Below are 27,973 nucleotides of genomic sequence, written 5' to 3' on the forward strand. Positions count from 1 at the left end.
CATGCCTTGGAACATGGCAGAAGGACGCAGAGGAGTGCTTTGAGGATGTAGAGCCTGTTGGGATAGTGTTGGAACCAGAGGAAGTGACCCAAATCTCATTTCTCACTGAGAGCTGTCTTTGGGGTGTGCTGGGTAGCTATAGGGTCTCCTGGTGTCTAGGCATTGCTGTCGGGCTGCTAGCTGGCCTTGGCCAGAACTGTGCTGAAAGTTCCTGGCATTTGAGCATTCTGGAGACTCAGCTTGTCCAGCACTAAACTTTGCTCTTTGTCCTCAGTCTATCTGGTAATACAGATGTAGCAACAAAATTCCACTCAGGTGGGTGTAGGTGTGAAGTTTAAATGCAATGCCCTGATGTATGGCTCTGCATTCTGAATAACATGGGTGAAGTTGGTTACTGATACCTGTGTGACAGAGTTTTACCTTGTCCAGGGCAGGTGGGACTGCAATTAGCACCAGGACCTGGAGTATACGTGGGTGTGCAGACAGCATGTTCTTGGATGTTGTATGTCAGAGCTTGGAGACACAACCAAACCTGCAGAAAGCTGCTTTCTTGGCAGAAGCTCAGATGGACAGGAGTGAGAGGAATACCTGCAAAACAGCACAGTAAAAGGAGACCTCATGCAATAAAAATATTCTGATTGTCCAGGTGGGGAAGAACACTCCTGGCCGTGTTCTCCCAGCCTAAACTTGACTTAAGTCCTTGAGGCTACCAAGGTAAATCTGAAGGCCTATGCTAGCTCACAGGGAGAACCACATGCATGGAATTTAGGTTGTCCCATAAGGAAGTTAATAGCCTGTTGGTAGGTTTTTTCTATTGCTCAAGTTTCTTCTTCTCTGACATGTGAGGAAGACCTGCAGCCTGTCATGGGGAATATAAAAGGCCTCTGCAGTACTGAAACAAGCAACAGGGAAAAGTGGGAGAGAGGCTGGCAAAATATACTTACATAAATATTAATAAACCCTAAATTAAGGGAGACACGTGTCAAGCTGATTCCTACCAGGTGTCAGGATATATTGAGTCACAGTCCAGCAGGGCAAATTTAGTTGGGCTCCTAAGGTGTTTGCTTTGCAATCTTACTGTTGTTTTTATTTTCAATCCTTTTTCTCAATTCAGTGCAATACCTCCCTCCTGCCTACAATGAATTTTCTAGGTATGAGATGACTCATATTACCTGAGTATAGAAAAGATGACTCCTGTTTATCCTCAGCCAAGTACTCCAGGGAAAGAAGTGGAGAAGGAAACATACGTTTCCTCTGCCTGCAATGTATAGGTATATACAACACGTATAAAATTCCAGCATTGCATAATAAGTTATTCTTATGGCAGATTTATTTAATAAAAAAAAAAACGAAAACAAAACCAAACCAAACCGAACAAACCAAACCAAACAAACCAAAACCCAAACAAAACAAAAAAGCTCCGAAACTTATAAAAAGGATAATATTGCCGCAAAACGTTCCAGAAAAAAAGTCTTAGCAACTGACATCAGCCCCGTGTGTTCACGGAACCACAGGGAGGGCTTGGTTGGGAAGGGAGCTTTAAAGTCCTCCCAGTTCCACCCCCCCTGCCATGGGCGGGGACATGTTAGCAGCCCAGAAACTCCGTCTGCGCGGAGTTAATCCTCACCTACAGACACATTGGGAATGTTTAGCCCAGGACTACCTAATTTATTTACATTCATCGGGACCCTGTGCCTTCCACCGCCCCTCCCTCCCCTCCCCTCCGGACCTCTCCCCCCTCATGGTGAGGGAGCAGCCGAAGGAGAGCGCTGCTGTTACACCGCCGCTCCAGCAGAGGGCGCTGCTCCTCAGGCAGGCGGAGGAGGGCGGAAGTGCTTGCACTTCCCGTTCCCTCCCGGCGTGCTCCGAGTGTCCGGTGACCCCTTCCCTCCCCTCCCTCGGTCCCCTCCCCTCCGGCGGGCGGCTGTGTGCGCTCGTCATGGCCGCCTCGAAACCCGTGGAGGCGGCGGGCACCGGCGGGGGCGGGGGGCTCTCCCGCTGGCAACTGGCCTTGGTCTTGGGGGCGCCGATTCTGCTGGGAGCCGGCGCGGTTTACCTCTGGGGGCGGCGGGCGGCCCGGCGTGGCGGCAAGGGCGCCAGCGAACGGAAGACCCCTGAGGGGCGGGCGAGCCCCGGGCCCTGCGGCGGTGGCAGCGGCGGGCAGCCCGATGGGCCCGGACACGAGGAGATGGTGAGCGTGCTCCGGCGGCCCTTGTGTGCCCCCCAACCCCCCCCTCCACCCCCTTCGTGCCCATGGCGGGGTTGGCGTGGGCCCTCTCCCTCCCCCCCACCCCCTCCCCCGTCCATGCCCGTGGCGGCGGCCGACGCGGCCCTTGCCGTGGGGTGGCAGGGATGGGGCTTGGTCGCTTGGCTCCGGGCATGGGGGTGTTCTGCCGGCGGCAGGACTGCCTGGAGCTGGGTGGGGGGGATGCCCGGCCTCGGGGTGGCGGGAGGAGGCAGGGCCCGGTGGGCCGGTGGAGGGGCCGGTGTTGAAAGCCCTGATTCTGAAGGAGGCGTGTGAGGGGAGAGAGCCAGGCTGCGGAGGGTGCGCTCGGGGGACATCTTTGGTCGTGATCTGTGTAAAGCAGCCGCGAGTTCGCCCTCTGTAAGTGGGGACTGCTCCTCAGCCAGCCTGAACGTTCAAGGGTTTTTCCTCGTCTTGCTGCGATCGGTGGTATTTGTCCGGATTTTTTCCAGTCCTGATACTGGTGCCTGGAAAAGTGCGTTATGTGCCTTGTCGTCAGATGGGTGAGTATGGATGTGACAGCGTGCTGCTCTTGAGAGAGTGTATTTCTGCTTCTGAGGTGTAGAAAGGCTGTGAGTTAGTTGCAGGCATAGTTTTTTGCAAAGGAAATTGCTGATCTGTTGAGTCTCTGAGATGCTGGATACAGCAGAGTGGAAGAAAATACGATCATGAGCTTTTAAAAATGAAGTATATTCCATGAAAATACAAAAGCCATACTGTTCGAGTGACTGAGACTTGAGTAGAGGTTGCCTAAATGGGTTTACTTCCAAAACTTACACGTATCATGTTATAAATTACCATTCTGAGAATTTTCAGATTAAGTACTCTATACAAAATTTGAAGGACAACATGGAAGATAGGAGTCCAGATCAGATCCATGATTCTCTTGTATATCTGTATATGGAAAAATGCCCCCAAGATGCACTTTCTGCAGTCACAGATGTACCATGCTGGTCACATTGTATTTCTGGGGTTGAGGGTACTGTTAACAAGCACGTTTAAACTGCTGGATTTGGCAAAGTGATGGGTCTGATAAGAAAATCACATGAAGATATTCCCACATTTTCTTCTCCCATTCTTGTGTACCACCTCAAATACTGTACAAACTGCCAGTTCACAGTTTAAACTTCCTGCCTGAGGAAAAAAAAAAAAGAAAGAACATTGAAAAAATAGGAAAAGGTCGGTTTTAACCTTGATCTTCTAAGCGATGAAGATCAGCGTTACGTGAGTGGGCGGGTGGTGGCAGGAACGTATGGGAGTGGTGAGGAGGGTGGCAGCTCCCATAGCTACTGAATCACAGGTAGCCTCAGGCATTGCTTGGAAGCATAGTGAGCTGTGAAACCTATACTGGACCCGGAGGCAGTTGTTTGAGTTCAGTGTTTTTTTCCTTTATGGGCAGCAGTCCTGAGAAAGTAATGTACAGAGCGCAAATTCAGACTTTATTTAGTGTGGTAACTTTGGCTTGTGGCTGCAAACAGAATCTGGCATGTGTATGGCAGAGTGCTTGGTACGTGTGAGCTCCAGTTTGCAGGCTGCTCATGACCTTTGTGTAGCTGCAGTGACTTTGCTGTTAGTGTGTTAACTCTGGGTTTCTGGATTGTGTTTCTGAATTGTAGTGTATACTGTCAAGTGGTTTGCAGTCATTCTGGAGAGGTACTTGAAGCAAGTGCTTAAAACATTTAAAACACATAGCACTTGATTGAAAATATTGTGTGTCTGGCTCTTTCAGATTGCTCCACAAAATGCAGTACTGGAAGACTTTATGTATCTAACAATAAGGATGTGGTTGAGGGGAACGATCCAGAGTTCTTTGAAGAGTGTCAGTGCTTCTGTTGTAAAGAAATGAGATACTAGGAAAGCTGTAGAATAAGATATCAGAGTTGCTTGATTACATGATATAATTGTCTAGCTGGCTAAAATAGGTTTGCAGCAGAAAAATTAAAAGTAGTGATGCCACACAGATATAATGTTTTCACACGTATTTCATTAGTTATGGATATTATTGAGAAGAGCCTTGTTTGAAAATGCAACCATTGCAAATGTTTTACTTTTTAATTTCCTGCATTGTATTAATCTACCTTTCGAATATTTGGTGGGGTGTTTTTTTTAAACTGAGTAAGAGCCAGTATTTTGTTTCACTGTCTAAACACAAGAGCGAAGTCTTTTAGAAAATGCATAGGTCAGTAATTAATGTGCTACTAAGAGCTGTGTGTATATGTGTGTGTCAGGTAACTTCTTTTGTTCATAAATGTAACTTAGGACTCAGACTTTTTGTGCATTTCATTAAATCAGCTTTTATATCCCTTTGATGCTCTTGTGTTCTGTTTCTGAAGACATGACCTTGATTTTTTTGTTTGTTCTTTGGAAATCTGTAGGTTCTAAAATCTTCATTGTTCTTTATTCAGACTTCTTACTATTTTGCATGCAGTTCAGTTTTGTTTTTTTACCTGCTGCAGAGGCCTCACATTTTTCCTCCAGGCTAGAGGAATCCTGGGCTAGAGGATTCTCTTGATATACATACACTGGCCAAGTGTGTGATCTGTGACTGACATGTTGGCAGAAGCCCTTAGCACAGGTGCTATATTGGGAAGAGCTGAACTACTTCTGAGATTCCTTCTCCTGTAAGCACAGCTCATCAGCAGTGTACACTGGTATTACTGGGCTAGTTAAGTGCTTAGGATAAAACTTCATCCGTGGATGACTCAAAAGTTGGGAAGTCAAATTGCATCTGTTGATTACAGTTTTTGTTATTGTTTCTTCTAATTTAGATGGAATGTGTTTTAGTTACTCAGTAACAGCAGTTGCTTTTTGTGTGCTCTTAGTTTGTAGTGAATGTTGCGTAACTTTGACTTGGAGAAGTAAACTGCTTTGCACTTACTGCATTAATTGATACCCAAGTCATTCATGGTTTTTTACTTCATTATAAGTTTTTAGCAAGTTTATACCCTCCTTGTCTGACAAGAGCGACCATTCTATAGTCAGTTAAATAATGTGCTGGTTGCATCAGTATTTTCTTTCTCCTTAAGTTGAAATCACATTGCAAGCCTATGATAGTAGAAATCTCACCCCTTAACTCTTTCATCAGGTTCCTTGGGCAACTGGTTTTGGTATGTGAGGAAGCATGGAGCAGTGTGGCATTGTGTATTGCAGACAAAGGCATTTGGGTCCACTGCAGTTCACTGGTTTTGCACATTTTCCTGAGCTGGGTATGTAGTGCAGTGGTGGGTGAATGTGCTCCTTGGCTTGTGTGGTGCCACATATCGGGATCAACAACTGACTAGTATGGCTTGTTTCCAGTGTCTATTTTAATAGCATTTGCTGAGTGTTGCCTGTCTCACTGCTGTGACATTATATCAGCATTATGAATGAATTAAACCCTTTTGTCTAGACATACTTATGTTGGTACTTGGAACTGATCTAAGCAAATAATGTGAAAAGTCACTTTTGTTGTACGGTGCACCTGTTGCCTAACAGAACTCACTATCAACCTACTGTAAGTCTTCTACATTTCCTGGTAGCTGTAGTGGACAGGTGTAGAGAGCTCTTGAACGTGTGTAATAGCAGTAGAACAGTTGTTAGACTCTGAGGAGCTCACGTGCAGTTTGCTTATTCATGCAGGCATGAGTGGCAAAGTCATTTAAAAGAATGTGACTGATGGAAGGCATTGACAAATTCTACTGTAAACTCAAGTATAATTATTTCTAATTAAAGTACTTCCTTGCTTGCACCCTAAATTTACATCTTAAGCTTGTGTGGACGTACTTTTTCTCATAATGGTTTTAGTGAATCTTGAAACTATTTATACTCAGTTAATGCCTTTCAGTATAGGTCTAAGCTAAGACTTAACATGAACATTAGTCAAAAAAAAAAAAAAAAAAAAAAAAGAGAGAGAGAGAGAAAGCTTATTCAGTAACAGCAGACATTCAGAAAACACTTAAAGGTCTAGACCAAGTTTTTTTTTTGTTTTGTTTTCTCAAGTTGGTGAGCTAGAGTAGGCCCTCTCCATGCCATCTGTCAGACATGGGCTCATGCAAATCCTTTTTAAAAAAATGCTGAAACTCGCTGCTCATGCTTCTGTTGTGAATCACTCTCCTCATTGGCTGGCAGCAAATTTCTTGTTCTGCTTTTAAAAAAAACAATCTCCCTCAAAAGTTCTGAACATTGGCATTTCTGGGAGTTACTAAGCTTTGTTAATTCTTGCAGCTGGCAGTCTGTTAGTCTGTTGCTGTTAAGTTGCTGTTTGTATGCAGTTTCTGAACATTTTGTGAGGAAAGCACATTTGCTGAGGTTAAAATAATAGAATTTTTTCAGTGCTATCTACTTCTAAGACAGCTAGAAATCTGCTTGTTTAGTTAGATAACTGCGTGCGTTTCAAATGCACAGTTGTTCTTTGGTTTAAATTGTTTTAAGACTCGTTAATTAACAGTTGCTGAAAGCAGTCAAGAGTACTGAGATGTGGGTTTTTTTTTTTACGTAAGTGCAGATAGCTTCTGAGCTATTTGTTTATACTGCCATGGCAGATAATTGGCTATGAATGGAAATTCATTTTATTCAGAGCTGGTGTGCTTATTGCACAGATTCTTTGACCAGAAGATGACAAACTGTGGGAGGTTTTCTTGCTGTTTGTGGACCTTCACCTTCAGGACCGATGGGTCACATGGAGGAAGTAGCTATGGGTCAGGTGAGGATAAGCAGTGAAATTGGAAAATTATATATAGAATTAATACATTTGTAAGAAAATGGAGGAAGAAGCTGTGAAGGTTTGATTTCATGCTCATGTGGTACATGAAGTTTGCATCATCAGTTTCTTATCTGTGTAGATGTTCAGTGTAGCAATAGAGGAGGACTGGAGGGATGAGAACCATCAGCTTAAAAATTTTGTCAGAATTAAATCTAAGCCTTGACAAACTTTGGTAAGAGTTTCACGTTTACTAAAAAAATAAATTTCATCAAGATCATTATTTTAAAAAGAGTGGGCTTTAATGCACAGACTTCTATATAGCCTGCATGGAATCCATTTTTCAAGGGCATGAGATACAAGTGGCTTTTTCATCCAAGTCCTTATCAGTATGGGTTTATTGATGTGTATAGAGCTGTATCAGGCTTTGAGTTTAAGATCTCAGCCATCCAGTTCAACGGTGTATTGTGTGCATTCTGAGGGAATATATAGCAGAATGGTGTGACCAAGGATTCAGAGATAACCCATCTAAGAGCTAGGAGTCTAGTTTAAGGCAACACAAACAAACAAGTCTATTTCTTTCTTGCCCTGGTCATTAATTAGTTAATTTATTACCTCTCAGTGCGTTGTGCTCTAATTCCTGAATCCCTTCCCCGCAAATTCTTGCATCAAGCAGTGTGTGGGGCAGCATAACCATGGAGTTGGCATCTATTCAAGGATTCATAGGTGCTTATGTGGTTTGTGGTCTCACTACTGTTATTCAAAGCTTAATCTGACGGCACTTACCAATTTTAGTGGGTTTTTCTGTGACATCTTGCTTGTACTCTCTGAAGTTTTTGGTTTCTGTTACATGCACTTAGGCTTGTCTGAAGCCTTCATGCTTCTCAGGAACCAGCAGAGCACCAGTGACAGCCCCAGAGCTGCGGATTTCTTGCTTCTTTTTACAGTTCCTCTCCCACACCTGACACTGGAACAGCCATTGCATTTGGATGTCATCCAGTAGTCCTCATTTGTAGCATACCTTTATTCAGGGACTGCAGTTCAAAGCTGTCAAAGGATAGGATGGAGTGGACAGACTGGTCAGCCTGAGGCACATGTGCATCAAGGGTGATAGATCCCTGGGCTAAAGGAATGGGCAGTGACCACGAAGTACTAATCTAGCTGTAGTGTAGGCTCAGTCCCTGCAGTCTTAAATAGTTTTCATACTGGGGACACATGTATGAATGTTACACCATAGGTCACATCTTGTTTTTTTTCTTTTTTGGTACCAAGTAAATTGGAACAACGCTGGTACAGATCATTTCACAAAGACAGTTCTAATACTGTTTGCTTCAGAAATGCAGAAGGAGAAATTCAAGCTGACTTTCATGCATTAAAGTTTGCTTTAGTTTAAAAGAGAAGTGTTGTTGTATTGGGAGCTAAATTTAGGACATACTTAGAGTAAATATAGCCTTTTCAGACTTGAGTAGTTTGTTCAAAACTTAATCCATAAAATACAGAGTTACTCAACTCAATGTAAAGATTTACACTTGAATTCTGGTTTGTGTATCCATAGAGCTACACACGTAGTGTAAAAGGGCTTAAGTTAATAAGATTTTATCAATTAAGTTAACAATATTTTATCAATTTGAATCTAAATCATTAAAAAACAAAGCCATACAGATGAGCTTGTTCTGTGAGTAATGGAGATGGTGCAGATTGATTTTCCATAACCCCAGTGACTGCTGACCCATGAAAGAAGAGTGTTTCTGGTAGCAGGGTTATTTTTAAAATTCCCTCCCTTGTATGTTTTCACTTGGAAGTCTCTCCTCAGAAGAGTGTCTGTTATATACTTTTGTTCTGTTTGGATGCCTGTTTTTATATAGGAATTAAAAGTTGTACCTGTTGTCTGATTACCTCATGCCATGATTGGAAACCAGGCCTTAAAAGAGGGGTTGTACAACTCTTAGGTTCTCTTCAGGTTTTCAGTTTTAAAAATTATTTAGCTGCTAAAAATTATCAGTCTGGCATGCAATAAGCAGCCATTAAGGGAAACAGGCTGTTGAAATGCAAAGATGCTTTCAGATTTCTCTTACAGCCATCTGGGTGTAGTTTGGTGCAGGCAGTGGATGAAGAGGGAGAGGAGGCAAATTATGGTCAAAGAGCAGCAGATTGCCAGCAAATCCTAGACAACTTTTCAGTGCCCTTGATTCAAGAGGTGAGGTGTAGTGAAGCTGCAGTAAGTGAATGTAGTGATTCCTGTGTAAGGCATTACTCTCCCCAGGCTGTACTCTCCCTCCTCAGAGAGGCTGATAGGATGGCATGTGTGCTTATACCTCTGTTCATTTTGTTCTGGCAGGTTAGCCTGGGCTACCCCAAAATGGTGATCCTTGAAACTAGGCTGTTAAAGAGGAGCAGAAATCCAGAAGATGAATGTTAGGACCTTTTGTAGCTCTGTATTTCTTTAAAGTGGGTCATAACTCCCGTGATAAAGAGAGGCTTTTTGTATCTGATTCCTTATAAATGACAACATTTGATAACTGATCTGTAAATCTAGGGGTTACAGGTAGCAATATTTAGAGACTGGATGTGGCACTCAGTGCCATGGTCTGGTAACTGCAGCAGTAGTGGATCAAGGGTTAGACTTGATGATCTCTGAGGTCCCTTCCAACCCAGCCAATTCTATGATTCTATGATTCTATGTTGGTTTCTGCAGAAATGCAGATGATCAACAGGCAGTGCAGAATGTGTAGATTCATTTAGCAGGATCACAGGCCAGTTAGCATAGTTTTCCATCTTCAGCTAAGAGTGACAGACCTTCTTGATCTAGCACTTTGCATTAGTGGTTGGATGAAGCAGGTTGTGTGAAGCTGTGGAGGAGTTACCTGTGAAGTTTGTTAATTTGTCTCGTGTATGGAATGAAAAACAGGCTTTTTCCCCTACAGGTTTTATTCATCATGTTCAGTTGATCTTTCCACAAACTCTCTGCCATAATTAATTCAGTCTGCTGAGTCGGCTCTGGTCTCACACCCTATATGTATGTCAGTAGGAAACTTCTGTTTGAATTGCTGTGAGAGTTTTGTTTTCCTCATATATTTAGTCTTTTTAGAAATAATCACCTTCATTGGATCTTCTCATTACCACTTACATAGGATTAAAACCTGTTTAGTTTTCCAAAGACAAAAATAACTGCATTTTTTATCACCATTGTACTTAATCTTCTGAAAATTTTTTCTCCTATCTAATATACTTGCAAAAGAGAATCTGTTGTGTTTTTCCAGGAAACTGAAAGAGTGAGATTTTCAGAAGTCTAGGCTAGAATTTACCTCTCAGATCTGTTTTATATCTTTAAAGATCAGCCGTTCAGTGCATAGCTTGCATGTGGTGATGCTTTTCTTTTTTGAACTGACCTACCAATTTCTTTTTCAGAGCCCTCTTGATAGAGCCCAAGCAGCCAAGAACACAGGAAACAAATTTTTTAAAGCAGGAAAATATGAGCGAGCTATTCAGTGTTATACTGAAGCTATCAGCCTGTGCCCATCTGAGAAGAACATTGATCTTTCTACCTGCTATCAAAATAGAGCTGCTGCCTATGAACAACTGGTAAGAAATTAATTATGCCTTTATTCTAAAAAGTTGGATTACAGATTGTGTATTTTGTCACTTTCATCCACTCAAGTATCCAAGGTCATGGTAAGTGCTGCCTTCACAAGATACTGTGGCTTGCAGCTGTTTTTCAGTAGCTCATCATACTTTTTCACATATAAATAGGAACAGCTTTGCCCTCACAAGCCCTGGTTCTCATTTCAACTACCTTGTTATCTCTTGGAGGGACAATTCAGCAAAGCACCAGCAAACCAGCAAGTTCTTGGAATGCATTGATGACAACTTCTTCCTCCAAATGATAGAGGAACCAGCAAGAAAAAGTGCTATGCTGGACCTGGTTCAACAGGGACAGGCTGGTGGATGTTGTAAAACTTACTATAGGGGACTTGGAGGCAGCGACCACGAGATGGTAGAATTCAGGATCCTTAGGGCAGTGAGGAAGGTGCGAAGCAAGCTCACTACCCTCATTTTCAAGAGAGCAGACTTTGGCCTCTTCAAGGAACTGCTTGGTAGGGTGCCATGGGACAAAGCCCTGGAGGGGAGAGGAGCCCAGGAAAGCTGATCCATATTCAAGGATCACCTCCTCCATACCCAGGAGCAATGTGTCCCAACAAAGATGAATGCAGGAAGGAATGCCAGGAGGCCTGCATGGATAAGCCGGGAGCTCCTGGACACAATTAAATGTAAAAATAAGGCCTACAGAGGGTGGCAGCAGGGACAGGCTGCCTGGGAGGAGTACAGAGAAGTTGTCAGAGAAGCCATGGGTGAGGTTAGGAAAGCCAGAGCACAAAGAGAATTGCGTCTGCCCAGATATGTCAGGGGCAAAAATAAAAGTTTCTACAGGTGTCAGCATTAAGAGGAAAACTTGGGAAAAACTCCAGAAAAACTGGAGACCTGGTCATACAGGACATGGAAGAGGCTGAGGCAGTCACGGCTATTTTGAGTCAGTTTTGACCAGCAAGGACTCTCATCATTCCACCCAAACTGCAGAAGGCAAAAGCAGGGACTGTGAAAACAAAGATCTCCTTACTGCAGGAGAAGAGCAGGTTCGAGACCATCTAAAGAACCCGAAGGTGCACATGTGTGTGGGACCTGACAGGATTCATCTTTGGTTCCTGAAGGATGGAATTGCAAAGCCACTGACTATGTGATATTTGAGAAGTCGTGGCAGTCTGGTGAAGTTCCCACTGACTGGAAAAGGGGAAACAGCCCCATTTTCATAAAGGAGAAAAAAGGAAGACCAGGAGAACTACTGACCAGTCAGGGCATGCCTGACTAATCCAGTAGCCTTTTACGTGGGGGTCACAGCATCGGTGGACACAGGGAGAGCAGCCCAGGTCATCTACCTGTACTTGTGCAAAGTGTTCCATGCTGTACTGCAGGACATTCTGGTATCCAAACTGGAACAAAATGGATTTGATGGATGAACCACATGGTGAATAAGGAATTGGCTGGGTGGGAAGGAGTAATAAAAATGGCTTTGAACACTCTCGGGTGAGAGACCATGTGATTATATAGTCTTGAAAGTCAAGGGAGTGATAAAACAGATCTTGTCTAATCAAATGCTGCTTATGTAACACAAGATAATGAATCACAAATGTATGTGATTCATACAGTTATGAATCCAGTTATTAGAAAAGACTTTTTCCAGTTATTTTTCCAGTTATTAGAAAAGACTTTTCATAATTTTGCAGATAAGTGGGAGTTTTGGATCTTAATAACCTTAACCATCTCTATTTCTACATACTAATTTATCACCCCTTTGTAAGAACATAGCATAATAAACTGAAATAACAAATTGGGTTTTTTAGGAGTGATTTAGTGCTTTGTTAAACTTGTTTGTTGTTTTTCATTATGTTTTGTCTTTTTTCTTCTATTGGTTTTGTACCAGTCTTTCAGTCCCATTGTTACCTTCTGCAGTCATCTTCACGTCAACTCACTATCTTCCCCCATATACTTTGTAAAACTGTCAGGTTTCATTTTTCTCAAGGAATTCCTTTTCTATTTTGTGGCTCTTCTGGTGCAGGTGGCTTCCAGTAGTGCCTGACTGTTTCTTACTGAGAAACTTGCAGAAATAGAAGCAAGCAGGCAGAACCAGAGCCCTGGGAACTGCAGCTGCTGTTAGGTGGGAATGACCCTGGAGTTGCTAGTGGAAAGCTAACAGAATGCAGCTGAGCAGGGCCTGTCTGATTGTGTTACTCTTCTACCCACAGCAAAAATGGACAGAAGTGGCACAGGACTGCACAAAGGCTGTTGAGCTTAATCCTAAATATGTAAAAGCTCTCTTCAGACGTGCAAAGGCTCATGAGAAGCTAGACAATAAGAAGGAATGTTTAGAAGGTGAGTGTTGGCTTAGTGTGAATATTTAAAAGAGGAATTAGCTTTAGAGATTATAACTTATGTGACTGCATTGTTTTCTGTAATTACAGTAGTACAGATTTACTTAAAACCCATTCATAGCTACTGCAATACTATTTCTTCTCTTGCAAGAAGAAACCTTTTCCCGTTTTTCAAGCTCTCATCTGCTTACATATGAAATAGCTGCTGAGAAATTGATGTTACTGTAGCTACTCAGTATTTTTTTTTTTTAGGAAACTCCCTGTATTTTAGAATAGAATTAATCTTAGCATGCTGAGTAGGTAACTCAGACAACAGTCATTCTACTTCTCTTCAGTCAACAAACTTTGTTCCTTGTGTCTTTTAGAGAAATGGTACTACTGCAGAAACCAAGGTGGTTTTGCAGATGGAGATATGTGGTCAGAAACAAGAGTATTACAATCATTTAAATGCATGGCAGGTATTAAAGAGAAAACAGATTCAGTAGCATTTCATTCTGATGTCAAATCCTTCAAAATACTATTCCTAACAAAATGTACTTCTAGCTGTCAGGAAGTTATGACTGAGAAGCCATGAAAATTAAGGAGAACTACGGGTCAGTTGTGTTGTCTGTCACATATTTCATCAAGTGAAATAATTCCCACTGATGGAAGGTTAAAAGGAAAATGAAATTTTCAGCTGTGCTCATTATCAAAGAAGAACAGAAAATATAGCAGTGCTCTGACTGGCAAATCTGTTAAATTAGTTTCATTATGTGTAACAGCTAGGTATTAGGTCTGCTAAATTAGAAGGTAAATAAGATGTGGAAATTTTATTATTCAATTTATCTATTTATTTGCTGGCAGAATGCCTTTCTGCTCTGTAAGACCATGCAAGACCACATGGTTATATTAGGTTATTTAGTGTAGTCCTTTGCAATCAATAATAGACTAACAGCTGCACTTCCAGAGTGCTATAATAAAATCTAAAACTTACAAAGCTGTGATAAACTGACAGATGATAAAAGCCCCAAGACAGATCAGGTGTCCCTGCCGTAGTAGGATAGATTTTAAATGCACCTCCTGTTTTTCAATGCTAGTAGCTCTAATACTGGTAGCAATTATTTTCAGCCTCAATTTGTGTTTGAAAGCTTGCGGTTTTTTCAGGTCTGAAAATTACTTTTTTTTTCTGAACTAGGCTGGTTTTCTAATGCAACACTGCTTTACCTGTCAACTGTGAATAGCCAGTAAAATCCCAGGAAGCAGGGTATGTCCATCTAGTGGAGGAAACCAAAACCAAACAAACTCAAAAACCCATCACCACCAGCAGCAGAAACCCACTTGAGTGATCCCTGATATAATTTGGGAAGACATTGCTGCTTCACTCAAAGTCCAGGCACCAGTTTACTTTTGCCTGCTTTTGGCAAAACATGTCTGCTAAGGTCATATAGTATGGTATTGCTGCATGCTATCTTTTACACTCTTTCTGGGTGTAGCATATTTTTCCCAGGGCTCCAATGTGCTCCTTGATTATGCCAGAGTTGCAGGAAGTTTTTGTATAAATTATGGCATATCAGTACCTATAGCACTGTAGAATTACTGAAATGATACTAAAACTCTAAGGCAAGACATTTGTTTTTCAAGTATATTCAAAGAATACAGTGTTTGAATTTCACATCCAAACTCTGGTCATCTTCACTGATGTTTAAGTAAAAGTTAAATATGAAAAATGGGTGGTAATATTGCATTAAATAGAGGATCCAGAAAAATAATGTACCGTGGCTGCATTTCACACTGCAAAGCATGATTCATGCAGCAATGGGTTAATATTTGCAGAGGCTTCTATGTGTGAATGCAAGTGATGTGATATGGGCTAGCACTTCAAGTAGGTCAGGTACTTTTCTTAAACTTGCTCTAAACAAGGTCATAGAGGTGAACAGAAAAATTTGAGATATGAGAAGATGTGATGGGACAGAATGTGAATTTTGAAAGTAGAAAATTGAGACCAGTATCAGAAGAGAAGCTGTGTTAGTGCTTTTAATGTGAACATAATATGAACATTATTACTATCCACAAAGTTTCAAAATGGCAAAAGGCCCTGCTGGATGTATGCATTTCCACTAAGTTCATCTAAGTGTGCTTGTCTCTAGATAAAAACGTGAAGATAAAAATAAATGTAATTTCTTTCGCTCTCATGAATTCCCTTTATCACAAGGAGATCATTTGGATACACATTTTATCTTAGAAAACATGGTAAATACAGTATACTGGAAACAGGCTTTTACCCTCAAACATGACATGTAGTTTGGCTGTGATTCATGGTAACAGTGGCAGATTTTAGTGTACTCCAGTGACTATCAGAATAGGTCTTCACTCTCACTTCTGCGTGTTGTTTCATAGATGTCACTGCCGTCTGCATTTTAGAAGCCTTCCAAAACCAGCAAAGTATGTTATTAGCTGATAAAGTTCTTAAACTCCTTGGAAAAGAAAAGGCCAAAGAGAAATACAAGGTAGGACTTGTGATATTGCTGAAAAATTCTGATTTCACCTGACCGGTTGAGGAAATGTTCATTGTTGGGATTCTGTCAATTGCTGAAAGCCAAGTCACTGTCTTGTCTGCTGAACTGTAAGTATTGACACAACAGTCAAAGTTGACAGTGTTGTACAATGCTACTGTTGTACTGATGTTTTCCTTTGGGACCTCTCCAAAGTTTTTTAAACCTCAGGAGGGAAGAGAGGTCTATTTCTAACAATTGTTTCCCTTTAATAATCACATTTGTTATTACATTGAGTCACCTTAAGTTGGTGTGCTGCCCTGCATGGGGCTTTTCTGGGCTTGAAACATACTGGAAACAGGATATGTTAGAACAGCAGTAGCCAAAGATTCATTTGCACATGAGATGGTTGAACTAGGTGTGTGTGTTGAGATAGAAAGGCTTATGAATAGTAATTGAAAATGCATATTTCTGTATGATTGAGAACTTCCCCCCAGGTTATGATTTGTTTTATAAACAGAAAATTAATGTAGGAAAGAATAAGTTTATATATGTTTTAGACAGTGGCAAAATAATGCTGTTTGAAAAAAAAAAAAAGCAAGAAAAGCAAAAAAGCATTGCTTAGGAAAAAATGATGCAGTGTGAAGTCACATCTTTTTATTAGTGGTCAGACTTTCTGATTCTATCTTGAAAAATATGCCTTCATCTCTTAAATATCACAGATTACTTCTGATGTTCAGTCACAGACTGTTTCTGTTCCATTTCTGTAAACAGGTGCTCATACTTATACTTTTCTATTTTTGGCACTCGGACATCTTTGCATTAATGTTTGGAGACTGTGGAAAACAGAACTATGGAAGTATAGGTGTAGCCAGGAGCAGTCATTTTAAGTGACTGTAGGTTTACAAAAAAGTTTGGACAGGTATTAAAACACTCTTGCTTGTTTTTTCCTTGGTGCTTGAAGTACTGAAGCCCCTGTTGGTTTTGAGATGCTGAATTTATTTCTTATACAAACTCATATAACTGTGTGGTGTCAAGGTGACATTATTCACACTGATGAGTTGTGCTCTTGGTGTGGCTGTTGCATCGTAATTAAGGCGTGCTTCAAATATTTAGTATTGTGATACAACTTGAAAGAGAAATTCAGTAGAGTGCATTCAGACTTTTCTTGCAGGAGAGATTGAATTGTAATTCTTCTGTGCAGTGTTCATTTTGAGCAAGAAATACATTTTGGCCATAGAAAGAATTTTTTACCTGAGAGGTGTTATGTCTGGGACTTAAAACATGTTGTATCTGGGCCAAGCTCCATGTAGAATCAGGATATTACTCTCCACATAGAATCAGGATATTACTCCACATAGAATCAGGATATTACTCCACATAGAATCAGGATATCATTACTCTTCCTTGTAACGATAGCAGCTTCTCTCGGACAAGTTGGAGAAAAAGGCAAATTGACATTCAGAATATACTTGAAATTAGTTTCATGGATAAATTTACAGCTTCTATTTTTCACCTGATTTCACCCAGTACTGCTTTAGTACATATATTTGATGTCTTATGATATCCTAAGATTTTTTAGCCACGTAGGCCAAAAGATACTATCTCCCTCCTCTCTTTAATATCTTCACGTTACTTCTACTGGTGATGGGTATTGCATTGCAATCTGAATTGTAAATAATACCTAAATGTCAAACTACCAAATCAAAAATACCAGACTGTTAGATGAGATAGTGGAAAGTCATACGGTGGTTCTTTTCATAAATTAATTTTTTAATAACCATATTTGTTTATCTGTTTCCATATTTACTATCTGATCTTACTATCTAATGACCTGAAATTACATTTCTCTGTTTCAGAATCGAGAGCCTCTGATGCCCTCACCACAGTTCATTAAATCCTACTTCAGTTCTTTCACAGATGATATAATCTCCCAACCTTTGCTTAAGGGTGAGAAATCAGATGAAGATAAGGATAAGGAGGGAGAGGCTTCTGAAGTAAAAGAAAAGTGAGTGTACAGTACAGTTGGGAATTGTTTGGTATGAGAATTAAGTTTTCAGTCGTTTTGACATTCTACGCAGTGTAACTTGATTTTGTTTTTATTGTACTTGGCATGGGAAATCTGTGGTAATAAAGTGAGCTGATGAAGTGAGATCAGTATTAAGAATGAAGCTTTTATGAAAGCTGACTGGCTACTTCCAAATTGTAGATGGCTTCGATCCACTAAACAGAGGAAGGACAATGAGACTGGGAAGATGTGATGAATATTTACTACAGTATCGTAGTAAATATTAGTAGATGAGAGGACTGGAGAATGCTGGATCATACTTGAGAAAGGAATGTTTTATACTGAAGGGCAGTTTTGAAGGAAGAGAGCAAGTTGTTAGTCTTTTGGATTGGAAGAGAAGACTAGCTAGGAAAAGGGTCTTTGTTAATGAAAGCTGAATTTATAACAACTGAGGCTAAAAGGGTGTTTCATATTTCCAGAACTAAATGGCACATATATGAGAGACTTGTTCTGTCAAAGAAAACCTTGAGCTTCTTCTTCTTTTCAATGGACCTTTAACTATACTGCTTTCCAGTTTATTTTTGGATGATATAACTGCTGTCAGCATGGAAACCATTAAAAATACAATCATAATGCTGTTTACAAAGATAGAATGTCATGATCGACAGGTAGATTCGCTGAATCCAAGACACTTAGCTGAGGACAAGGCAGTGCTTACAATAATTTTTGCTGTGAAATCCATTCTTCCATGTATAAACTGCACATTGCTAGGTTTAATATTTCACTTTTCTGACCTGTAGTTCGATACCAGCCCTCTTGTTTTAAAGCAGAGATTATTGCTGTCCTTAAAGTGAAAAAAATATCTATAAAAAATTCTAGGAACAAATGAAGCTCATTTAGGGGTTTCAAAGATTGAGGTTTAAGGGGTTTCCAACATTTTTATTCTTTATTTCCAATGTAATTTGGCCATTCTTTGTCTTAATTTCCTTTGTTTTGTGATGGCTCCATCCAGGAATATTCATAACCTTACTACTATGTAGGTGTTGTAACTGAGTGTAGCAAAAGTTAGTATTTGGTATGATTTAATGACAAATCTGAATTTAAATTGCAGTGTTCAGTCAATGCATGTATATTTATTACTGTTCTTACATCATTTACAGCTCAGGCTATTTGAGAGCAAAACAATATATGGAAGAAGAGAACTATGACAAAATTATCAGTGAAAGCACAAAAGAAATCGAAGCAAAGGGAAAATACATGGCAGAAGCCTTGCTTCTGCGAGCTACTTTCTATTTACTTATTGGAAATGCAAATGCTGCCAAACCAGACCTAGATCAGGTCATCAGCATGGAAGATGCAAATGTGAAGGTAAGAGTGCTGGATTGTAGTATGAGTTGAGAAAATGTAGAAGTTTGATTATAAACTTTAAGTATAGTTCAAGAAGTTGTTTCACCAAACTTTCAGAAACATTAATGGGAGCGTTCTGGTTTATTTACTGTTTTGTCTTTTTATTCCTGACAAATTATTTTTCCAGGGCTTGTTGATTTTTGAGACACATGGGCTAAGTAGTACAAAGTAAAGAACAGTGGAAGCTGAATGAATTGGAGGCTTATCATAGAATGATTTGGGTTGAAAGGGACCTTGGAGATCATTTAGTTCCAACCTCCATACATGAGCAGCAACACCTTCTACTAGATGGGTTGTTCACAGTCCCATCCAGTCTGAAAAATCAGTTCATATATAAAAGAAGAACATTATTTGCAATTGTGTATTGAATAGCTTAAAAAATGTTAATTTATTTATAAGCATAGGGAACCTGTCTTATAAAGGATTTCTGGGGGATGGAAATCTACTGAGATGGAAGCATAAGCTGATGTGTTTGAAATGAAGCAAGGGAGTTAATTCATACAGGGCCAATGTGAAATTTAGAATTAATTCATCAGAATTAATGAAATCTGTAATTGTGACAAGGCCTTAAATCAGGAAGCATGTTGGAGCTGCTGATGCTTCTCTGAACTTTTTTACAGCTCCGAGCTAATGCTCTGATCAAACGAGGAAGTATGTACATGCAGCAGCAGCAACCTGTGCTCTCCACTCAGGACTTCAACATGGCTGCTGACATTGATCCTCAGAATGCAGATGTTTACCACCATCGAGGACAAGTAAGACACAATAGCAATTTTGTCCCAATACTTGTGTATTTCAGTATGCACTAAAAGAAACATAAAGACCAGTGCATTATCAGAAACACTTTTATACTATTTGTGGCAGAAAAAATATAAACTAATTTGGAACTGTCACAGAATAAGCACACTGTCTGATTTGCAGGTTCAGGTTGGGTAGAATTACTTTATTTCTGTAGCTGTAGGAAAACTCAGAGCAACAGATCTCTGTCAATATGAACTTAAGTACTAGGGTTTATATACATTTACAGCTGCTCTGTAATGTATGTGTACATATGCACATATAAGCTTCTTTGTGAAAGGGGATGATATAGTAGAGCAGCATCTGCATTGAAGGAAGCTTTGTTACAGCAAAGTAACAGTAAAATGTTCCCAATAACTAAGCATCTACAGCACTGCAGCCTAGGCTTGCATGTGTTCAGCTCATCCCCCTCTGGCTTGTGATGCTGATGTGTCCTTGACTAATTTCTAGACCTAGAGATACCTGCTTCCACAGAACTGTAATATCAAAGGTGATGGAACTAAAACAGAAACACTACCACATGTAGATACCCTGAGTCACACTCATATGGAAGACTTCTACAGATCATGTGCCTCTCTCTGTGAATTAATTAGATCTCTTCAGTGCTCGAAAATCAAATGGTGTTGTGTGTTTATTGAAGGGAATCAAAGTTCTGTGCAGACTAAAAATTAATGTTCTACAGTAGTTTCACTGTTAAGGAATAGAATAATGAAGTGAGCTCCACTCTTATGAAGGAATGAGGATGTAAAAAAAAAAAAAAAAGTTGACATGCAAGCTGGGAAAGCCAGAATGTTTCAAAATCCTAGTAGTCCATAGGCATTAAGGCAAAGCACCTTGAGAAAATATGGCATAGTTTTGGAGACCAGACATAAATGCTAAAGCAGTAATGGCAACAATCTGAAATGCAAGCATTCTCTTTCCCTACACATGGACATTGCTTTCAAGGTTCCTCTGGTACCTTTGTTATCTTATGGCAGTGATTTTTAGTCATGGGTTTTGTAGGTTTCTAGGCAGTTCTAAAATTGAACTAGAGATGATACGAGTAACTGACGTTAGGTGAATTATCACTTAAGTGTATGAAGCACAGATTAAATACAGAAATAGGATTTTCTTTGATTCTGGCTAGCTGAAAATCCTGCTCGACCAAATTGAAGAGGCTGTGGAAGACTTTGATGAATGTATCCGATTGCGACCCGATTCCGCCTTGGCTCAAGCACAGAAATGTTTTGCTCTGGTAGGTAACATGTTGGTGTTTATCTGGGTGTTTTTTCTTTTTAAAGAGTTCTGGAAAGCATGCTGTGTTCTTCTGCTTTATTCATATTAATGGAGAAGTATGACAATAAATATCTCGTGTGTCTTTTGATAATAAGGTAAAGAAATGATGCAAGTTTCTTTAGTTGAATTAAGGGTTTTCTGCTTTTATTTTGAAAGATACATTGTTTTAACAACAGTAGGTCACCTTTTCTGTTTTGTGGTAGAGGAACACAAATCTTCACTCTTACTTATCATGTAAAATTGATTTAAATAAAGCTTTAATGTTGAGAAAGCAATTGCAAACAGTTTCAGGCTGGTACAATACAAGGCATGCAGTAATCCTGAGGACAGCTTTGCATGGGTGTGAACAAGGAGGAATTCTAGGCTTAGAATTTCTAGGCCTTTGAAATAAAGGGAGGTTACTGACAACTATCAGGCCTTATGGCTTCCTTTTTTCACCCTTTCTACTCTCTAAAGTCCACTTATCAGAAATTTGGACACATGGTAGGTTCCTAAAAACAGATTTGATAGGATGTACAGGCACATCACCTTCTGAAGCTTGTAATTGCTACAATGCATGCATCTCTTGGGTAGAGGACTGATGAACATTTTTGTGTTTGCATTGACATTGCATTTTTTCCCTTTTTCCTTTTGTTTTTTTTTCTTCTTGAATAGTATCGCCAAGCTTATACGGGAAATAATCCTTTGCCTGTGCAAGTAGCCATGAAAGGTTTTGAAGATGTCATTAAAAAATTTCCAAAGTGTGCTGAAGGCTATGCACTCTATGCTCAGGTACATTTTTTTTGTCTCTTAAACACAAATCTGCATTCTCTTGCACCTTTTAGGTTCAATTCCCTACATGCCTTCAAATAATCTATGAAGATTTTTCAGAGTAAGTTCTGAGAGAACACAGGCTGTATTTAATAAGCTACCTGAATTTATGGGTGTGGAAAGGAAGGCTAGAGGAAGGAGAGGTGGAATTTGTAGAGCAGAATGTAAGTGATGAGAGCCAGGGGTGGTTATTAGGAGGCAGAGGTCTGGCGTGCACTTCACCATGAATTCCTGCATGTGTGTGGCATCTCAGTTAATGGATGTCAGGGATTCTCTAGGTAATTTGGGAGTTAAATGTGGGCAACTATGGTAATGGTTTTATTCTGCTACAAATGACATGTATTGGTCAAGCAGAGTTTAATACAGATGTTCAGAGTACTCTTGTAACAGAGTTTTAGTTTTTTCTAGGAAAATGTTCTGCTGGTTCTAGTATGAAGCATGAGATGTTCTGAGTTTTAAATACGCAGGCGATGTGGATGCCTTTCCTTTTGAAATAAGTGTACTTGAGAAAGGAAGAAGTTGAGAGTTGCAGCCACAGACTTTTAAAATGGCTTTTACTTCCATTACACTCAGTGTGTTGCTTGTGTATCCCCCATTATAGATGACACTGATCAGTAATTTGTGCACTTCAAGCTTAGCAGTTTCCTTGTAAAATGCAGCAATGCTGAAACTTAATTCTGGTAACTGAGGTGCCTGGCCTACACTGCCATGTATATCTTACATCATCAGTATGGTCTTAATTAGAATTATCAAAGTGCATGCTTTGGTTGTGTATTGACATATAGGTTTCTCTTCTGATACAGGCATTAACTGATCAACAGCAGTTTGGCAAGGCTGATGAAATGTATGATAAATGCATTGACCTTGAGCCAGACAATGCCACTACATATGTTCATAAAGGGTATGTATTGAGTTTGCAATCCCTTAGTTAGGGGCAATTGGAACATTTAGATGAATCAACCTGAACTAAATGTTTGTGTTTAGAAGTTTAGCCAGGAGAAATAATTTTGTAAAAACATCTTAGTGCTGTTCAATTTATTTCAATGGTTTCTGTTGACTAAACTGTAAATAAGTTTCACAGAAGTTTCACTGATGTTTATTACTAATTGAGCATCTACTTGAAGTATATTTGACTTTTACTTTAGCTATATCTTAATTTCAGCTTTGTGCTGAATTTAGATCTCTTTCATAAAATAACTTGCAACATGTTGTTTTTGGAGGAATTTACCTTTCTTTAGAGTTATTAAACGGGTAACATAGGTTATTGAAAGTGACTCTCACACCTGTGTTTTTTAAAGCCAGGGAATTACTGTCTACCCTGCATTAGGAATTAAATATATTTAGGATCTTTTTTTCTGTTGTTGATGCTGCTTTATTTAAGTGATCAGGGTTTTGGGAGAACAATGTGAAGTTTGTTCTTAACTTTCTTTCTCTTCTAGTTTACTTCAGCTTCAGTGGAAGCAAGATTTAGACAAAGGGTTAGAGCTCATAAGCAAGGCCATTGAGATTGATAACAAATGTGATTTTGCATATGAAACCATGGGAACGATTGAAGTGCAAAGGTAATGTTGAATTGCAGTGTTAAGAGCTCCTACTTACTTTGGAAATTGCAGTAGACCTTTAGATTTCCTTTGGATCTTAAGTCTTTCTTAAGATCTTCTCTCCAGTGCTGTGCAAAGTCCCCGCTCTTTCACAAAGTCCTAATTTCTATTCTGTAACTCCTAGGTAAAGCCTTTCTTTCTCTATGCCATAATTCTGCTTTATGATATGATAAGTACCTGTGTTCACCAATTTTATACTTAATGGACAACATGCAGATGAGTCTGTGTGAGTCTGTGTATGTTTATATACATCCCTTCTGCACTTAGTGACTTCCTTTATCATTACTAGGCTTCCCGTGTATTTAATATAGTCCTTAAACACCTTAGGGGGAACCATTTGTCCTGAGGATCCTGAGCTATACCCTGAAGCCTAAAAATTTGGGTTTCACTCCAAAAGGACTGCAGTTTGCCATTTCACAGCATTAAGAGGAAAGACTGTGCTGTACCAGTGCCTTGCATTACAGTTGTGAAAATGTTTGGGGTGTAGCTGAGACTATAGTTGAGTCTTTTGTTTTACACGTCTGGCCATTAAAAGGACAGAACTGTTGCCCTTAGAAATTTTGCAAGTATTTCCTATTTTAATAACATAAGCTTTTGTCTGTGCTGGTTTTCCTCTTCAGTTTACAAACTCTCTTCAAGGCAGATGAGAGTTCAATTAATTGTCCCAGCATCATCTTATGGTAAACTTAGTGTTCTGTGGAGAACATTTTATGCCCCATTACCACCCCATGAGGCCTTTCAGGAGTAAGGTTGTTTGAAAGCTGTCTAGTTGCTTAGGCTTAGGAACAACTTCTCTCAGTTTGTTCATCATCATTGCAAGCTCTTGTGGTGGTTCCTCCTGAACTCCTTTCAAGCTGTTAGTAGTCTAAGTCCTGAAGGAAAAAAAAGATGCTGTAGAGATGAAAAGTTTGATGTGCCAGGCTTTACTAGACTAAATTTTGGTTTATTTCAGAGGTAATCTGGATAAAGCCATTGAAATGTTCAACAAAGCTATCAACCTGGCCAAATCTGAAATGGAGATGGCCCACCTCTATTCACTCTGTGATGCTGCCTACGCCCAGACAGAAGTTGCAAAGAAGTATGGATTGAAACCACCAACACTGTAAAGAAATGACCTTCTAAAGTGAGGTTGCCCACTTCAGCCAGCCCTAAAGACGCTGTTGCAGACCATTTTGAATGGTGGAACTTAGTTTTTTTCCCCTTGTGGTGTTGTCATTTGCTACATCTGTAAATGTTTAGGTGTTGTGGGAGTGGTTGTTAAAGGAAGTATGCAGTGTTGCATCTTGTTCCTTCTGCAGCATAAACCTTAAAGCGTGTTAAGGGAAATAAAGCTGCAGGGAGACAAAAGGAAGGTATTTTGGCCATGCAAATAAAAACTTACACTGGTTCATTTTGGGTGATAATGTTGTGGGCAATTTTTGCTTTATCAAACAATATTACAGCATGTGGGGTTTTTTCTTGATGATTTTAAAGGTAATACTAGTCAGTGCTGTAAAATAGGTTTCTTTTTTATATGCAATTAATCCTTGAGGGTTGATTTTAATTTTGAAAAAAAGAAAAAAATTAATTTTCAAACTGTTTAATAATAAAAGGTTTTTTTTAAGTCAGTAGATGTGGAGAGAATCCCTGTAAATATATGCAAGCATGCACAATCTTCCCTTAAAGCCCCTGCCACCCTCTGCATAACTTAGAAATAGTCCTGTGGCAGCTATTAGGGAATCAATTTGATGATCCTTACCCTCACCCCAGAAAGCCCTCACATAGTGTATAGGAGAGTTAGTAGAAAGGTTGGCTGGGGGAAGAGATCAAGAAACATTGCTTCAGTGTAGGGGGTACTGGGTACAGCTGTGTTCCTGTCCAACAGTCCTGATTCAAATGTCACAGGAAATTGTTCTTGGAGGTTTCAGAGGGACTTTCAAAAACAGTAAGCAGTGCCGAGAGTAGAGCTGCCAAGGTAAGGTCATGCTTGCATATAATCTTTGTAACACTCTTGCTTAAATGTATCAGCTAATTCTCTTGAGGCTCTAGAGATCTCTGTTTTGATATGCTCCTTGTAATAGCCCCTTTGCAGGATTAAGTGTGATAAGGAACAAAGCATAGGTGAGAATTTCAAATAATGGATTTAGAATCTGTATTGGTTTCCATGTTTTTAGAGCCTGTCTTGTCCAAGATGACTAATACTGTAGAAAGGAAGCAACTGCTTTGCAGATAGCAGATTAGCAAATTACTAAATACTAGTATAAACAGTCTTCCTCTACCTAGGAACTTCACAGAGGGCTCTCTTGCTTTGTGTTGATCTGTCTGATAGGCAGTCAGTCAGTCCATCTTGCCTCTCCCTGGATTGATGTGGCTGGATAAACCTCATGCAAATACTTAACTGATGTAGTTTAATTTACAATACATTAATTTGGGCGTCTTTCCACCCTGAAATCATAGATGTGCTGAACTGTCTAACGTATTTTATCTTTTAAAGAGGTGAACCATGCTGTGGTCAAACTGTCTTGTTCTCTAGTTGTGACACTGTATAGCAGCAGCTTGTATTTTCAACTTGACCTTCCTTTTTCCCAGCAGTTACAGTTGAGAATTCAAATGGTAGACAGCGGACAGAAAGATTTAATCATTGTATTTATCAAGCTCAGTCGGTGATGTGAAATCAGAGTGCTGGTGTAGAATTGAAAATTCTGGGATTGAAGGCAGCTTCTAAGGGCACTGCACATAACAAAACAATGTTTTCTGGAACTTTCGATCTTTGCATCAATTACATGAGAACAGAAATGCCAGACTGACTGATGTGTCCTGTTCTCCAGAGTTTTTATTCGCATGGCCTTATTTACATTGGCATTTCCTCCCCTTCACCCTACTTGTACCCCATTCCTTACCCCACACAATCAATTAAGGGAAAAGAGCATGTGCTGTTGAATACTAGCATTCCAAATCATCACAGACTTTTGCCTGTTCTTGAACTAGTTTGAACTGCACTGAAAGGATGCATTGTCTGTAATTTTTTTGTAAATGACGTATCACCTGTAAACTGAAAAAATAAATATTACCTTCAAGTATCTCTCTCCGACATGTATAAGAACAGGTTTTGAGCGAAGTGTCCTCTGCAGTAGTGCTCCCTGTGCTTATTTGAGGTTGCTCTGAGCTTAGGAAGAAGTAATAATGACTGACTCCTTGACACCTTCTCTCGCTTCAACCTTTATGAAAAAATGAGGAGGAGACATGGAATTAACAAGTCTTAGCTCCAGTTGTTTCCATCACCCACAGAGGTGTGATCTTGAGTGTGGAAGATCACAGGGGAAAGGAAATCCAGACAGGAAAGCTGGGAATCTGAGCAGCTGACATACTGTTAAATGTGTGTATGCAGGTGGATCCCTTTGGTGAGGGGGATTTTTTTTATTAAATGGCTGATAGTAGTTGATGTTTTGCTTTAAGCCACATGTGTGCATGTGAACTTACAGAAAATCTTTTTATAGTTAAGGATTGAGAGCTGAACTGAAACAAGTATTGCTGCTATTAAAAAAAAGAAAAATGTACTGAAATAACGTAGGAAGCTAGTAATGAAGACTTGGATAAACCTGGTGTATCCTAGAGACTCGGGGAAGCTGCTTCTTCAGTTACCTTGCATCTGAATTCTGATCATGTAAAATCCCTGCTTTTCATGTTAAGAGACAAATTTTCCAAAATGGAGATAGAAGTTGTGACTTCAATTACTAGGGTTTAATTGCACATTGAAAGTGAAGAGGGAGCTAATGTATACTAAGGAGCTGTAGCTTACTCTGGAACTACTAAGAGCAGCTTACATGCAGTTTGAACCAGGCTCCCCAGCAGCAGTGGTAATAACACTGCCTGATACAGTAGGCATTACTGTATTTTCTGTCATTTACTTAAATATGAATTTAAACTCTTACAGGCTGAAATTCTGTACTGCTTCAGGCTTGTTACTGGCTGCTTTTCTATACTTAGAGAATACTGGTGCATATGTATATTATGGATACTACCAAGTGCCTGTTTTCTACCAACACAGAGATTGAGTGCTTTAAGTATTGTCTAGCTGAGAACTGATTGTGTATGTTTTCCATGGAAACATCCCCAAAATTCAGTCGCATTTGCATCACTTCTGAGTGGATCCACACTGGAGAACCCCTAAAACATCCCACTAAAACAAGGTGCTTAGAAGTGGTACTGACAGATCAAAGAGGGCTGAGCATGTCACTGCTTCCACTGAGTTCACCAAAGTAGCTCACTACGGATTTTCATCAGTTCTCCCCATTTGGGGTGCCAGGGGAGGAGGGTCCAAGGCCACGGATTCTGTTGTCTGTTGCTGAATGCACTTTGCATTTTTTTAAATTAAGTGGTCAGCCCTTGAGAATCCTGCACTAACTTCAGTCCTCCAAAGGTAGTATAGTTCCTGCTCTGCTGCATGTTAAGCTAGTATAGAGAAGGGAGGGAAAGACAGATGAAGTAGTTTAGAAAAAAGGGGTATATAATATTTGCTATGAGTTTGAAGTCAGAGCCCAGTGATGGCCATCATGGATGCTGATTGTTAGTATGTGGGAGGTACTAATCAAATGCAGGAGACTTGACTCAAATGGTGAATTGTTAATTTTTTTTTATATTTATTTTTCAACAAATAAATCTTCATTTCACCTTATGCTCTGTGGCTTGTTTCTTAAGAGTTCCAGTACAGTATGTACACCGAAAATGCAATGAAAAGTACAGACCAAAAAAAGCCTGCTGGACGAGATCATGCCAC

General features: G+C 40.0%; 1 protein-coding gene across 2 annotated transcripts; it reads left to right on the forward strand.

Annotated features, from left to right (window-relative positions):
• Positions 1 to 1,581: 1,581 nt before the first annotated feature.
• Positions 1,582 to 27,871, forward strand: TOMM70 (translocase of outer mitochondrial membrane 70). Of its 2 annotated transcripts, XM_071758422.1 has the most exons (13): positions 4,735 to 4,866; positions 5,331 to 5,451; positions 10,332 to 10,505; positions 12,722 to 12,848; positions 15,224 to 15,333; positions 17,178 to 17,326; positions 18,487 to 18,694; positions 19,354 to 19,488; positions 20,658 to 20,765; positions 21,461 to 21,577; positions 22,420 to 22,517; positions 23,056 to 23,178; positions 24,170 to 27,871. In XM_071758422.1, the coding sequence occupies exons 1-13, from the start codon at positions 4,796 to 4,798 to the stop codon at positions 24,321 to 24,323; spliced, it is 1,695 nt and encodes a 564-aa protein (XP_071614523.1). In that variant the 5' UTR covers positions 4,735 to 4,795; the 3' UTR covers positions 24,324 to 27,871. The 2 variants fall into 2 exon arrangements, with proteins under 2 accessions (XP_071614512.1, XP_071614523.1); XM_071758411.1 differs by lacking the exons at positions 4,735 to 4,866; positions 5,331 to 5,451 and adding an exon at positions 1,582 to 2,191.
• Positions 27,872 to 27,973: the final 102 nt, after the last annotated feature.

Source organism: Heliangelus exortis, chromosome 1 (assembly GCF_036169615.1).
Source record: "Heliangelus exortis chromosome 1, bHelExo1.hap1, whole genome shotgun sequence".
NCBI lineage: Eukaryota > Metazoa > Chordata > Aves > Apodiformes > Trochilidae > Heliangelus > Heliangelus exortis.

Excerpts from the sequence above, each read along its gene's own strand:
- TOMM70 (XM_071758411.1), top strand. The coding sequence starts at position 1,583 with ATGTTAGCAGCCCAGAAACTCCGTCTGCGCGGAGTTAATCCTCACCTA. Across the intron at positions 18,695-19,353 it reads TGGAAGATGCAAATGTGAAG|CTCCGAGCTAATGCTCTGAT; the intron begins GTAAGAGTGCTG and ends ACTTTTTTACAG. Across the intron at positions 21,578-22,419 it reads GCTATGCACTCTATGCTCAG|GCATTAACTGATCAACAGCA; the intron begins GTACATTTTTTT and ends CTTCTGATACAG.